We start from the raw sequence: 16,185 nt of genomic DNA on the forward strand, positions 1-16,185 counted from the left end.
TTCCTCCTAATATAAACTTTGCCTGGACTTCCACGAATATTTCAAGACTAAAATAAGCCAAATCGGTTCAGCAGTTCTTGAGCTTTAGCGAGACAAACTAAATTTCTAATTCATTTTTATTTATATAGATGTATTTTAAATCTATATAAGTATATAAAACTCAAAGCTGACTGACTGATTGACATAGTGATCTATCAACGCACATATATCACATCTATCTATCTATCTATCTATCCACTGGACGGATCGGGCTGAAATTTGGCATGCAGGTAGATATTATGACGTAGGCATCCGTTAAGAAAGGATTTTGAGAAATTCCAACCCCAAAGGGTTCAAATAGGGGATGAAAGTTTTATATAATAATACTTCTTAACGCGAGCGAAGCCGCGGTTAGGCATGATGACTATTTTTTTTTTTCTTATTGGTAATTGAAAGATCCTTAAAAAATAGAAACATCGCTGAAAGAATTACTGTGATAGCTTAAAAATTCACCAAGAAATGACAATTCAAACATCTCATAAAATAGACCGGCCCGAAACGCTCCATACAAAGCGCTACGAAAGACTGACGTCACTCTTTCGTAGTTTGTACGCATCGGGAGAGAACTTGTTTGATAGGTATATTAAATATTGCGTTTATGTAAGTGGTTTCTTAACAAAAGTAGCTTTTAATTGCATAACTTATCGAATGGTATACAAATATTAAGAAATTTAATCAAAAAAAAATTCGACTTGATTATCCAACTTTGAAGGCGCATAACAAAAAAAATACAAATGCTATCGAACTGAAATTTTGGGAGCACTTATTTTTTACCGTGATTTCTTTATTTTATTAACAAAATTCGCTAATCTTTGACCTTGTCATCATCCCTCCAGTTGCTACGCAAGAAGCATAGGGAGTGTGTATAGCTCGACGAGCTTTAATATTATTTTGCTTGGACTTTCACGAAAATTTCAAGACTAAAATTATGTAGCCAAATCGGTTCAGCAGTTCTCGAGCTTTCGCGAGACTAACAAAATTTTAAACAATTTTTGGGACAAAATAATGAACTTCGTCCCAACAACTTGGATAGGTAATCTTAAATTTTAAGACCTAAATAAGGGTCTATTGATATTGGGTTATCAATCTCGATTCTTGAATCATTAGTACTAGGCTTTTGTATCATTTTTTTACATTTATTACGTACCTAATACCTATGTATGTACGTAATAATTATGATAAGACTTATATTATTAGTAGCAACAAAATTAAACGTACCTGAATAAAAAATGTTGACGGAAAGTTTTGGTAATAAGTACATATTTAGCTTCACGTGGCTTAAGATATTTGTAGGTCTATTGTAATTTACCTTAGATTTTTACAAAAAATCTCATGTGGTACACTATAAAGTAAACTTCGGGATAGAATTTTTTGGTTAAATATAACGAAACTGCTACGGCTTTGAGCACATCGTAGGTACCTAACTCCTGTTAAATGATATGAAAAGTGATGGACCCCTACAATAGCCGAACGTTTATACTGTAATAAAATATCACGTTTCAATATTATCGGATCTCGCGATCGCGTCCCCTTATAATTTCATATATACATTTATCTCGTTACAAAGGAACAAAGGATCTCCGGCGCGTACATAAAACACTCGAAACGTTGAAATAGTATAATGCCCATCATTATACATTCATGTGCTTTGTTACTTACAGTATTTATTTTGAAAGCGTCGAGGGGAGAGAGCCCTCCTCGTGCCCGAGCGCGCACGGAATCGCGGAAAGAAGGCGTCGGGCGCGTAGGGCGGCGCCGAAGCCCCTCGGCATTGGCGCCCCACCAGCGCCGACCCCGCCCTAATGAAAACTCCGGCGGGCGGCGGCCGGCCCGATCCTAGCGATCATTCAGTGAGCGAATGTCACAGGAGCGAGGTGGTCGTGACGCACTTGAACCGTTCTATTTCATAGAGTCAGACTCATTCGTGACGGAGTGGTCAGTGGTACAAACTTGTGATCGTGAGTGCGTCGGCTTGTTATGCACGCTATGAGTGACCCGACTGCGTTGGCAGGAATGATTCCCTTCGAATCTATTGGACTGTACGAGCAGCCGAAGCCGCGGTTCATCTTCAAAATGCCCAGAGTGGTACCCGACCAGAAAGGAAAATTCGAGTCCGATGATCTGTTTAAGAGACTGAGTCGAGAGAGTGAGGTAATTAAATAATTAATTTAACATTATTTCTTAATCGCCATTAAATGCTCTATTTCACCTGTCGTTGGTAGTCATTTAACCTATAAGTTACTATTGTTTGTATTTAATTAATATGTGTGAATTCTGTCGGTGAATCAAAATAAAAAAAATATTATTTAAATACTTGTATTATTTTATTAATTGTATATTATTTTCTAATGTATAACTATATAGTACAAGCCTGCTAAAGCTATAGTTTATTAATGAATAATAATTATAATTCTTCGAAATTGAACGAATCAACAGGAAAACATAGAGCAAATCGGTAGAGACACGGAGTTGTCTTTGTCGTCAGATATTGTGAATTCTTCACGTAGACATCTATGTACTATTTGCTAAAGTTTTATAAATATTGTTATGAAAAGGCCTGTTATTTACATTGTTCTTGGGTATTAATTAAACCCTGATGACTAACTTAAAAGTGGGTATTGTTCACACAATAATACTGATCGTATTTATGAAAGTGACAGATACTTCCGAGGAAAAAAACCTTTTTATGGTGATGTTACTAATCCTGCATAGTTCATTTTAAAAGAGAAAAGTGACAGCTTAGAGCTTTGGAGAATACTATCGTACGCTCTAGAATATTCTCGATCTATATATTTCTAAACGAGCATTTTCTTTCCCCAGGTGAGGTACACTGGGTACCGCGATCGGCCGCCAGAGGAGCGCCAGATGCGCTTCACCACGGGCTGCCGCGAGGGCCACACGGAGATCGCCTTCACCACCACCGGCACCAACCTGCAGCTGGTATTCGACCATTCGCCCTACAACAACCGCGGATGCGACTTCCAGAAGGAAACCGGAAAGGTTCGTTACACCTGTCATGACTTTCAGCACTCGCGCCTTCGCCAGTTTAGTTTGAAGTTAGTAACCGATGTAAAATCGTGTTAGATAGTTTTGTTACAAAGATAAATAACGAGCTAGATATTGATATGAAAGTGAAGTCATGGTCAAATGGAATCATCATCATCAAAGGGTTGGTAATAACGCAGACTAGCGCAAGTCGGTCTTGTAGAGTCCTAACTGTCTCGTTATCAAACTCAAAAGCCAAAATATACTTAATATTCTACCTATAGTTTGAGTCTTACTTAATGTCAAGCGTTAAGAGGAGTCCACACCGCCCTTTTTTCCATACAAACATTGTCCCCTGTTTCCTCCCTGGATAATGCTAGTAGAGTTATATTTTTTTTCCTGAATATCTACGGCCACTAATACAATGTCCCTATGTTTTCTTTTTTTTCATAATTTAATTATTAAATAAGATATGAACGTTCAAAAACCCAAAAAAATGGCCAGATTTTCCGCTGTGTTCAAACGTCCAGAAAACAGATTTGGCTAGATTATACAAAAAAAAGCAAAACATAGCAACACAGCTCAAGCCTTTTTTTTAATCTTTAATGAAAAAAGTACTTAAATCGGTTAAGTTTTGGAGAAGGAATCAGGGGACAACGAAACGTTAATTTTCAGGAGTAGTCTCTATCGCGTTCTGCGGTATAGGCTTGGGGTAAGGGAGACAGCTATAGATATTACACGTACTTTTTTTCATTTCTCTAGCCCCTGGTGTATCCTCTTAAAGAGCTAGGCCGTTTGAAAAAGATACCTTTTATCAGTTAACATACTGTCCTAATAATAATAACTGCATGATGCATCATCGTATTATATTATAATCGTTTTAACAGTCGTGGATTCTTGTGCGTTTTCAGCGAGATTTATTAGTTAGGTTTCAGAAACATCGCTTACATTTGCATATTCCATAATATTAATGACGTGTTTGGATAAATTACTATATTTCGACGAAATTTTCCTTCTTGTCCAGTATTAATTATATCAGACATCCGGGTGTTAACAGAGTTAACACTTAACGGGGTTCATTATTATTTCATATTTGTTATAATTAAAATTATTATTGGCTTTATTAATAAGGAAATCTTCAAGGATAAACAGTTTAATCTTCAAATACTTAATATTATATAGTTAGTAGGTACTTTCCCGCGATCTTTTGCACGCAATGGGGTAGATATCCGTTAAGAGCTTATTCCACCTAATTTTACCTAAATTTAGTAACATTTAATTAAGATCCTTAAAAGAAGACAAAAAACTCTGATTCCACCGATCAGAAGCCACAGTTCTTCCGATTTAGTACCTACGCTAATTAGGATCCTAACATTCTAAATATTATTTCACTTGACTAAATTTAGTTACTTACTGAGTCAATTTAGTTTCTTATCGTAAGGTGGAATAAGCCCTTTAGAAAGCACCAAATTTTATTTTCACATAACTAGCCTATTTCTACTTCCGTAGGACTATCAAAATCAGAGCAATAATGTCGAAATGAACAAATCTTACGTGTTTATGATCGGTAGGTACCTATCAGTAGGTAATTAGGTATAGATTTCAATAAAAAAAATTTGCTGATATCGATCAAGCTATTTAACTATTAATTAAAGTAGTTGATGCATAATTTCATATAAAGTGTTTCACTTATATGCCTACCTCAATTTTAGTTACTACGGTCGATTTAACCTTACAAGTACAATTAAATAACTTAGGTACTTAATAATTTTACCACCGCGACCGGTATCGAAATTGACATTGCAAAGAAGCTCATATAATTATTATTTTTTGACTTCGTTTCCTGAAAAAGCACATTTTTACAAACTTCGAACAAAAAACATCAACGCGCTTTTATTTTCAAATTAGCGTTTTTACAAAACAAAATATGTTAAAAGTTGGTTGGCGTTTAACAACTATTAACTACGACCAAAAAAAAATACACGTGGAATTTTTCAATCAATCAGAGTATATTCTATAAATATTCAAAACAAATCGATAAATCACACATAATCCGTATTACCTTCGGGTTAATAACGATCTAAAATGAGTTCGTTGACCCTGCCTACTAAATCTTTGTGAAACTATTTCCTACTAGCGGGAGTTAGGTTGATGAGGATGTTAAAAAATATTATGAATCACAGTCGCAACTCGCAGCCTTCGTAATGACATCATGGCTTCTCCGTAATGAGACGTCATCACCGCGGCAGTTCCGGCGCGTGTAGCGACGGCCTTATAATATTAAGACATAAATAAAGAAATGAGTGAAAAAACCACATAACTAACATTTTATAACGTTAGGACGATTACTAATTTTTAGGGTTCTGTGGTCAACCAGGAACCCTTATAGTTTCGGTCTGTCCGTCCGTCTGTCTGTCCGTCTGTCCATCCGTCTGTCTGTCCGCGGTTTTGCTCAGAGACCATACGACCTACAAAGCTGTAATTTGGCATGAATGCACATATCAATGACGCCGACAAAATGGTACATGCAATCTTAAGAAAAATTGTACTTAAAAGAAAAACTATCACGGCTACCAAGACTTCATAAGTTTTTGAGTTATAACTTATAGTCAATCAAGTAAATTTTCTTTTCGTTCAAATTCTTTTGAACGTAACTGATATGATGTTGTTAGTAGTGTAAAACACGTTATAAATGTACATTTATTGACGATACAAAAATTATCAAAAGCTATCGGTACTACGGAACCCTATATTGCGCGTGGCCCGACACGCACTTGGCCGGTTTTATTTCTCTTAGGTATAATTTGAGCAAACCTTGTAACTTATCTACTTCATCATCTGGCTAATGTAAGTCTTTTTCAATTAAAAAAGTCTTTCTTAAAATCTTTACATAAAAACAGCCATTTTGTTTCAAATAATTTTTCTGGCCCATATGGAGGCTCCATTTATGCAAAAAAAAACCGGCAATTTTATAACTGTTACTTACCTGGTTCTTCCACTCACAAGTCACATCTTCAAATATTACGACGCGACGGTAGACGTACCTTGAGTTATGAGTTATGACCGTCTTTCGTAACACATTATGTGCATTTTTGTAAACTAGTTAGTTTTATATATTTTTTCGAATCGTCTTCTCTTAACCTATCTGCGTCAATCCCTGTTAATATTTTCAATTAAACCGGTTAATAAGACTTTAAAAAGTCAATTTTCAAACAAAACCGGATTAGTTCAGTAGTAGTAGTAGTAGTTTGATACTAGTTTTTTAGCCACTGTGTAATTTTTTTTTCTCGCGGACTAATCCGGTTTCGCCAGCTGCTCAATTTAACTTTGACCATAGTTTGAAAATAAAACAGCCTCTTTGCATAGCACATCGTAATTCGTAGCGAATTGCGTGGCCAGGTCACAGGTGCCTTACTCCCGAAACTGATATCGATTTCGATTTTTGGCACTTTAGACATGCTTTAGACATCTAAAATAGCGCTATTTTAGATGTCTAAAGTTTCAAAAACCGTTGAAATCGTAAATCGAAATCGATATCAGTTTCGGGGGTAAGGCCCTGGTTTTAGGGATACTTAGACATTTTGTCATCTCTAAATAGTATAAAACAAAGTCGCTTTCCGCTGTCTGTATGTATGTGTGTGTGTATGTATGCTTAGATCTTTAAAACTACTCAACGGATTTTGATGCGGTTTTTTTTAATAGATTGAGTGTTTCAAGAGGAAGGTTTATATGTATAATATATGCATAATATGGTAGAGAAACACTGATAATTTTAGAGGTTTCTAATGTTATGTCGTAAATAAATTCATTTTTTTGCGTTTATATTGCAAACGCTGGCTAAACCCTACGAGATAGATCAAAATAATGTACTACAGTATTGTACACCTTAATAAGGTAAACAAAAAAGTCCGCGATGGTATATGTCTATTTCTTAGGGATAACTCACAATAGCCATTTTTGTTCTTTACTTTTTACGAAAAATAATGGCTTATTTACGAAGCGATTTTAACAATTTACAACATTAACCCTTATCCAAATAAACATGTTTGGAAGCTAAGACATTAAATGTAGATTATAATTGTCTTTTACACTATACAATTTCGATCAATACTTTAGAAGTTTTCAAACGTATAAACTTACGCGGAATCAAAAAATATGTCGCGCGGCGGCGGCCGAGGGACATAGCGGTTACGGCGGAACCGGCCGGGGGCTCTCATAAGCTTCGGTCTTATGTTATTGTAGTAGATAGTGTATTTCGTCATTGTGTGGTTGTGCAGACGGTAACGCAGAGGAGCAACCACAGCGCTTTCTTTCAGATATTCATTGTTTCTGGTTCTTTGGTTTCTGAATTGTCGATAAAAATATATTTGACTTGGTTAGAAAAACGGACTTTTGTTTTTGCTTTGCGATTGGGTTATTTGTTGCTTTGTGGGTATTACTATACGATCATGCCTGGAAGACGTCGTCGTTCGAACATAGGTCGTAGTACAGTGAATTCCAAAAGAGCACGTTCAGCAAGAGATGAAGAATCGTCAACGGAACGTGAGACTCGCCTCAGCCAGAATAGTGATAGAAATCGGATACAGAGAGAAAGAGAATCGTCTGTAGAGCGTGAGGCTCGCCTCAGTCGGAAAAATGATAGAATTCGGATACAGAGAGAAAGAGAATCGTCTGTAGAGCGTGAGGCTCGCCTCAGTCGAAAAATTGATAGAATTCGGATACAGAGAGAAAGAGAATCGTCTGTAGAGCGTGAGGCTCGCCTCAGCCAGAATAGTGATAGAAATCGAATACAGAGAGAAAGAGAATCGTCTGTAGAGCGTGAGGCTCGCCTCAGCCAGAATAGTGATAGAAATCGAATACAGAGAGAAAGAGAATCGTCTGTAGAGCGTGAGGCTCGCCTCAGCCAGGATAGGGATAGGCATCGAATACAGAGAGCAAGAAAATCATCCGCACAGACACATAGCAACACCGAACAAAACGAACAACCAAACAGCCACAGACCCGAGAGAGTAACTAATTCATGGGTAAATAAAGAAAATTCTGCCAATTTTTGCAAAACTTTTATCGTTTACGCAGCACAATAGGAAAAATCACCCGATTTTGAAACATTCTTCATTGGTGCTCCGCTTCTATTGGTCTTAGCGTGATAATATATTATAGGCTACATCCTACTAATATTATAAAGGCGAAAGTTTGTTTGGATGTATGGATGTGTGGATGTATGGATGTTTGTTACTCTTTCACGCAAAAACTACTGAACGGATTTTAATGAAACTTTACAATAATATAGCTTATACATCAGAATAACACATAGGCTACAATTTTAACCAACTTTTAAAATGGGGGAGGTGTTATGTTCGTTTCCTTATATTCAACGATTACTCCGCCGTATGTTACCCGATTTTTATATTCACAAAAGTGGTGATCTGATTAAGGATCCATAAGTAATCGAGGGAACTCCTCAAAACTTGAGGTTGCGGGTTCAAATCCCGCCGACGGAACAAAAAGTTTTCAAAGTTCCTGGGTCATGGATGTGTATTAAATATGTGTATCATATAATAAAAATCTTAAATATATGTATAGTATAAAAGTATTAAATATATTTCCGTTGTCTGGTACCTGTAACACAAGTCCATCAGGTACTTACCACGGGGCCAGACTGACGTGGTGTGAAGCGTCCATAGATAATATAATAACATTGAAGAGTATGTTTGCTTGAACGCGTCAATCTCAGGAACTACAGGTCCGATTTAAAAACTTATCTCAGTGTTAGATTGATCATTTATCGAGTAAGACTATAGGCTATATTATATAATATATTATCACGCTAAGACTAATACGACCGAAGAAACTCAGGAAAATGCGGGAAAAACGGGGAAAATATTTTTTATGGGAAAATGTACGGTTTCTGTAAAATTCCTAATTTACGCGGGCGAAGCCGCGCGGGACATCTAGTTAAAATATAATTCAAACCTACGTGGTGCTATCATTTTCAAAATCTTTGGCCTAATGACTGGTTTACATGTATTTAGTTGATAAGTAGTCAACTAAATATTAATTTTTAAGTGACTTAAACGCCTCCGTGGTGAGAGGTCCAGTGGTTAAGAGCGTGGCTCTTGACTCGGAGGTCTTGGGTTCGATTCCCGCGTTGGAAACATATTATTTCCAAGTTTGGTTAGGACAATTCAAGCTGATCACCTGATTGTCTGACAAGTAAGCTGTAAGATTATCCATGCGTCGGATGGGCATGTAAAAAGCCTGCGCCTGACCTGCTTCCGTCCCACTGGGTTATGAGAGTGAAGGAATAGAGAGTGCTCTTGTGTACTGCACACACACTTGGGCACTATAAAATTACTCCTGCGTAACTGGCCTGGTTTCAATGAAACCGGCCACCGTCACCGACACCGGTGTGGGAGTTAATATTTATAGTGACATTTGTCTGCTACTTTGTTGCTCAATGTCCATTGCTATGGTTGATTGCCCTACAACAATAATTAAGACATTAAGAACGCGATAGACATCATAACACCGTGCACGCTGCGTTGGTCACGCGTGCATCATGAATGACATCTTTCTCTTCGCATTAAGCCGGATCCATAATGCGGCCGAACATGGTAATGCATTAATTGTAATTTGCATTTGCGTCATTACTGGGTATTTTTTATTAGTAAATAAAACTTCCATAGCTGTATACCAATACTCGATATTTAGGGAGTTTTAGGTAGTGGATCATTGTCCGTCAGTGAGTAGACATGAGAATTTTGAATCTAAGTGAAGCTTAATATTATCATAGTTTGTATTAGTTTTACAAGTAGACGCATACTTTTTACATTTAAGTTTTACATGTAGGCTTATTATCTAATAAAAGCTTTAGGATTTAGGTCTCTAATGTAGAGAATATATTTATAGCCTTCTGTCTCATATACACCTAAAATTTGGTATAAATTGTTAGAGCAGTGTGTATTTATAGAATATGGAATATTTTTAAGCCAATAAAGTTTATACCAAAGAGGTTTGTACTAGCAAAGTATCATTTGTCAAGAATAAATAATTCGAATACGTTCAAAACAGGGTAAAGAGCTAGTATAGAGCAGCTCTACATTCGTATTTCGATTCAATTTATTTCAATCTAAGAACAGGATTATTGCACAAGGAGAGCTAGATGAATTTTTTATTGAATTTGGCCCCTTCGTTACGCCGGGGCCGCCTGCTGCGCCGCTATATGCATGCTCGTATTTATTTACACTTGGTTCATTTAACAGCACACTCGAATGTTCTCGAGCCCTCTCGCAATAAACGTTTTATGAAAGTGCAATGATGCCATCTTTCAAGAGCTTCTCAATGCTCGGCCCCACTTACGAACTATAGAATCGTCAAACGAATACTAATAGCAGACTGCAGAGTCAATTCTTGAACAGTTTGTTTCAGATTTAGGATGTTTTTTATCATAATCTTTGAAATGGAGTTTTTTGTTTCTAAAATCGAACGAAACCGAGTCTCGAATCTGTAAGAGATTTAGTGTCTTCGCAGTATTGTAATAAAAGGCAAATGGAAATTCATTCCTGAATCTCATTTCAACTCATTTATAAACGCTGTTTTCCGCGGCATTAGGGAGATGAAAATCCGAGTAATCGATAACGGGAAAGCTCCTGCAGGATAGAGGGGCGTCGCGACGCCCCGCCCCAACAACATGGCCGCCATCGACGCCGGCTCCCCTCCCCAATAAATTAACTCCAACTGAAACGAAGCGTAGTATTAAAATCGGTGTACTGAATTTCATGTTCTTTGTTGTAGTCGATATGGAGATAATATGGCATCGAAACATTATAAATTCCGTTTAAACAATGATCCTTTCTCCCTACAAACACTCGATATATTTTATTGGAAAAGCGACTGGCAATTTAGCACAAGGCCATATTGTAAAAGTACCACAATGAGGTAATATCTGCAATTAAACATTTGTTGTGGCGAACGGATGCCGGAACAGTACTCGGAGCACGCGATCACCTCACGACCGCGCCGCGCTTGCCTTCTGTTACTTTACTAAACTTAAAAGAAGTCTACCGGATGTTGAGCGTCATGTGCTGAGTCTTAACGAAAGTAGCTATTATGTTGATTACTAAATATTATAATTAAAAGCACTTTAATAGAGCCTGGGCATAATGCAGATCGCAGGCTGCAGTGCAAGCAGTGTGCAGGCTCGAAATGTTAGAACATAGAATACATTTAAAGATAGGAAAAATTGAAGTAAAATACATTGCACATAGTAATGACACGTTCGAAAGAGAGATATTTAATATCAAAGAAGTAATAATACAATAATATGGCACGCCGGGACTTGCGACGTCGACTTTTAATTGTAAATACATAATTACCTATGTAGTTACTAGATGACGTCCGCACCTCCGTTGTGACATAATTTGTTTATCGCGCGGGAACTGTACATTCTTCCGGGATAAAAAGTATCCTGTCCTCTCCCGGCGGGACTCAAAGTATCTCCATACCAAATTACAGCAAATTCGGTTTATCGGTTTGGGCGTGAAGAGGTAACAGACAGACAGACACACTTTCACATTATAATACGAGTATGGATTGTAGCGCAATATTTTGTTCCACTTCGTCTAATTAATGCCATTTAAAATGCAGCCGTAAATTGAGTCATAAGTCACCAAAAGAAAGGAACAAAAACAAAAACTATAAAGGAACGACGCGCAGCCGGGCAACTCTCTAAAGTTTATTGCCACCTACAACGCAATTTTTTGCTCCGAACCTTTTTGTTTAAATTCACGGAAGGTCTAGTCATCAATTTCACGGATCCCTTTCGTCCGCAGGTCCACATCGTGTCGCGATTCATCATGAACGGCGTGTGCGTGCGCTGGCGGGGCTGGATCGACCTGGAGCGGCTGGACGGGGCCGGCTGCCTCGAGCTGGACGAGGAGCGGGCGGCCATCGAGGACGCCTCGCTGCGGGACCAGATCGAGAGGTACAACCAGCGGCTGCGCGACTTCGAGGACAAGCAGCGCGCCTACCGCGAGCACGGCGAGGAGCTCCGCGCGCACTCGCAGGTGCACGCACAGCGCTGCCACCAGCCGCGCCAGCCTCCGCACCCCGCACACCCCGCGCACCCGCACGCCGCCCACCCCGCCCACATCAAACCGCACTCCCAGGGCGCGCTCATCTCGTAGACCGGCGCGTCTAGCCGATACGCCGAATATACCGATATACTCAAATACTAGATTAGGATGAAGCTTTCCTAGTGAAAGCTACGTGCAAATACAAAACGAGCCCTAGAGGTTATAACTAAATTAACTGGTTAAGATGGATAGTGGAGATTCGTTCAGACTTCAGACCGAGAACCTTATTTTGAACAAAACTTATATTATGTAATGTTAACAAGTAGCATATTGAGTAGAATTGTATCCACCAGTAATAGCCCAATATTATATTATGTAACTGTACGATGTATCTAATATGTATTTAACTCTAATTGATGATCATTACATGAGTATTCGTCAAATATTTAGTACGGAATTCGGAGGAGAATAGTTTTAAAACCAGAAACGCATTTGAAATAATTTTAATTATGATTACATTTTATATTAATTTGACTAGTTTATAACAATATTATGTATTAAGTATTAATTACGAAATATGTTTGTTTTACTCCAGTAAATAGTTTAGTTCTTGTTTTGGCCAAATTGATGTTATTTAATTTTAAGATGATTTTTATGTTAATAAATAAGTAAATGTGATAGTACATATTGTAAATAAACGTGGCCTAACCTAAGTATACAGTGTTTTCATTATAAATTTTTAACGTCTCTATTTTTTTTCTCTCTACACTGCATTAGCTATACAGTCCATGACTGATGACAGTCCACAGTCTCCACACCTACAGTCTACGGCGCAGCGGTAGTGATAAGTAGTACTACCGCGGTGCGCTGTTCCCATTCATTATCAACAAAATGTTTAAAACAAAGCCGCTGTAAAGAAATGCAACAGCACATTAGTTGGATGGTTCTACAATTTTTTGTATAATAGTTCAGATATTTAATGAACTGAAGCGTAGTGTGTCTCAGGAGTTAGGACATAGCGTCCAAAATCTATATGAAATATCAAGGTATAATACTTCAGTACTGTGATACCGCAGTACTTTAGCACATTGAATATAATAGTTAAGCTTTAACGCCAAACCCAAAAGCAACGCTCGTTCATGAAATATATTATTATTATGAAATTCTCTAAAGAATATTTATTACTACTATAACTACCATCTAAAATCCTGACTCGAATAATACAATAAATAACTCTATCACTCGCTATTGCAAAAAGGTAATTAATATAGGAGTTATAGAGTTACACAATCAATAATTATAACAAAAAAAACAGATAAATATATTTGCGAGTTTGTGTTACTGTTGAAGAACTTTATAGGTACGTGGTAGAGTGAAATATGCTGTATGAGACTTTATAGTCACGTTTTAGTGGAAGCAAAGGGCCCTGACCAAATGGCAAATGGTTTGGTATATTTAATCTTATATCTTTAAACGAGCAATTCTTGTATATACAAGGTGTAACAAAAATAAGTGATAATACTTTAGCGTGTGTATGTGTTCCTTATAGAGAGGTCACTGTGAAATTAGCAGCTGAAAGACCAAATTTTTTTCTTCACTTTTGTATGAGGAAACTCGTGACGTTCGGGCGCTTGCCCATACAAAAGTGAAAAAAATTTTTGGTCTTTCAGCGCTGCTACTTTCACTGTGAACTCTGTATAAGGAACACATACACATCCTAAAGTATTATCACTTGTTTTTGTTACACCCTGTATATAGAGGGTTTCGGGGGCGATAAATCGATCTAGCTAGGAATCATTTTTAGAAAATGTCATTTTATCCGTGTTTTATCGAATACCGAGCGAAGCTCGGTCAAATAGCTAGTTATTTATTATGGTCGCTGTTAAGTATTTGTGTATCAACCCACAAAAAATCATATGTTGAGTTATGAATACAGTTTTGTTCTAAATGGTCTATAGAACAAGACTGCATTTACTCAATACGTAATTTTATTGTGGTGGGTTATGGTCATGGTTACTTGCAAATGGTCAGATGCTACATAGAGACAAAGCAGCCTAAGTCCACAGCCTGGTCCTTCGTACTTACTTTGATACTTCAATTAATCCATATAAGCATAAAATTATTAAAAGTAAATAATATTTTCTCACCTCCGGGCGGAAAACGTCAACTTTCTTCCCGCTACGCTTACCGATTTAGTCGTTTAATCGTTTTCCGCCTCCGTCGATGAAAAAAATAATACGCACCATGGACAGTAAATAAGAAAGCCTACCTATCACATATGTAATGGTTGAGGCGAAGGCATTTCTTATTTTCCTGCCCTAGGTGCGTAATGTTATACTATTCCGTGCTATCTACCGTAAGGACAAAAGTGCCGATGTTACGGAAGAACGAGGCAAAACTAAGTAATATTAAAGTAGACTTTTGAAATTTTATACTCACGCTTCATGCATTTGTATATTTTTGTAGATTTTACCTAACGAAAGTTCAAGTTATAAGTCAAAACTTATATTAAAGTAGAATTTGAAACTTTTATATCCACTTCGTGGCTTCGCAATTTTTTCCTAGATTTTAGGCCAGGTAAAACTCACGCGGGCTCACGCTAATGCAATTTAGTGCAATTAGGCACCCGTCGCTCACATGTGGGACCCGGGAGAGGGCGCCGAGTGCACGCGCGCCGCACCTGTAGTCTGTCGACTTGGGCCACCCTCGCTCATTATACCCAATTTAGCCCAGGAAACGTTCTCATTTATGCTCGTTGGACACACGGCTAATTGCTACATTTAAAGGTTGAATAGTCGGGGCGTATTAAATTGCTATTCATTTCACGTTTACATGATATGCTATTATGTTTATATGCTTGAGTTATTCGAGGTGATTTTTAAACTTTACAGCATGGACCTATAAAAACTACAAGTTTTCATACATCCATGTTCTTTCTAGCGTGTAGTTAGAAATGGAATATAGGTAAGGTTCACATGCGCCCCAAATTACGCACATTTTCCCATAACGAAATGGAGTAGGGGCCTACCTAGTTCTGGAAAATCCAAAATAAAAACGACTACTGCAGACAGTGCAAATTAAAAAAAAAACTTTTAACGAATTAAAAACATTAAGTGCCTATAACTTACGAGTATAGCTATAATGTCCTTTTCAGGAATCATGCACAGTAGAACTTTTTTTTTAATCTTAAATGTCTCGATTTTCAAATTGTACAAATACGTATCTTGTGTTGTTTGTGCAAAAGGTAGAATTAACCTTATGATAGATAAGTTTCCTGTGTGTATTGTGTATCAAATACTCACAAAAACCTAAATAGAATAGTATAACATCAACGATAAAATCGCGAATCCAAATATTTTATTTATCACATTTTACGCGGAAGTGAGTATTTTATGAAAAGTCTCGTGTAATAAAAACTCGATGATATCTGACTTTTTATTGTGACGAACGGCACCTTGACCGTCAAAATTGAGCAGGTACCTTTATTACCCTCGATCGATATCAGCAAAAAAACCTGAGCATTGTGCCTAACTGCTCCGGGTTCGCGTAGCCGTGTTGTACAAAATTGAGCCGTGATTTAGCGGGCCATTCTTTTATATTTTTATACAAAAAGAGCAGGTCAGTACTCGGTATCGGGCAGGCGAAGCTGCAAAAGGGCATTTCGTGTAATCCGCTCGAAGCGTGGGAATCGACGCCATCGACTTCCCATCTAGAGTCTCTACACCCTGTACTGTACAGACGTATAATGTCGACTTGGACATAAAACTTGGGTCTCTAGCGCTGCAACTGACTAGGGAACTAGGTATTAATTAGAAATTAAGTTGCATCAATTGTACCTACTAGCAGTTGCATATCCACGCGACGAGACAGTAGCCCCCACAGACTGCATACTTTTAGTCGGCCGATAGTTTGATCGAAGCTTAAGAGCCCATATGATCCCAACTTGACTACATACTTTAACCTAGATCTCAAAATCTGTAAGGTCTAGAAAACTGATTTTTTGACACAAGTAACTTCAGTTCATAAAGATTAAAATGCTCAAGACGAAAACACGATTACTCAAAAAATGCTCGATAGTTTCTTTTTT

At 37.6% G+C, this 16,185-nt stretch overlaps 1 protein-coding gene across 1 annotated transcript; it reads left to right on the forward strand.

Annotated features, from left to right (window-relative positions):
* Nucleotides 1-2,003: 2,003 nt before the first annotated feature.
* LOC121729641 (protein big brother-like) lies at nt 2,004-12,756 on the forward strand. Its single transcript, XM_042118217.1, has 3 exons — nt 2,004-2,190; nt 2,860-3,039; nt 11,856-12,756. The coding sequence occupies exons 1-3, from the start codon at nt 2,017-2,019 to the stop codon at nt 12,207-12,209; spliced, it is 708 nt and encodes a 235-aa protein (XP_041974151.1). The 5' UTR covers nt 2,004-2,016; the 3' UTR covers nt 12,210-12,756.
* The last annotated feature ends 3,429 nt before the right edge of the window (nt 12,757-16,185 follow it).

This window comes from Aricia agestis, chromosome 1 (assembly GCF_905147365.1).
Source record: "Aricia agestis chromosome 1, ilAriAges1.1, whole genome shotgun sequence".
In the NCBI taxonomy this organism is placed as follows: domain Eukaryota; kingdom Metazoa; phylum Arthropoda; class Insecta; order Lepidoptera; family Lycaenidae; genus Aricia; species Aricia agestis.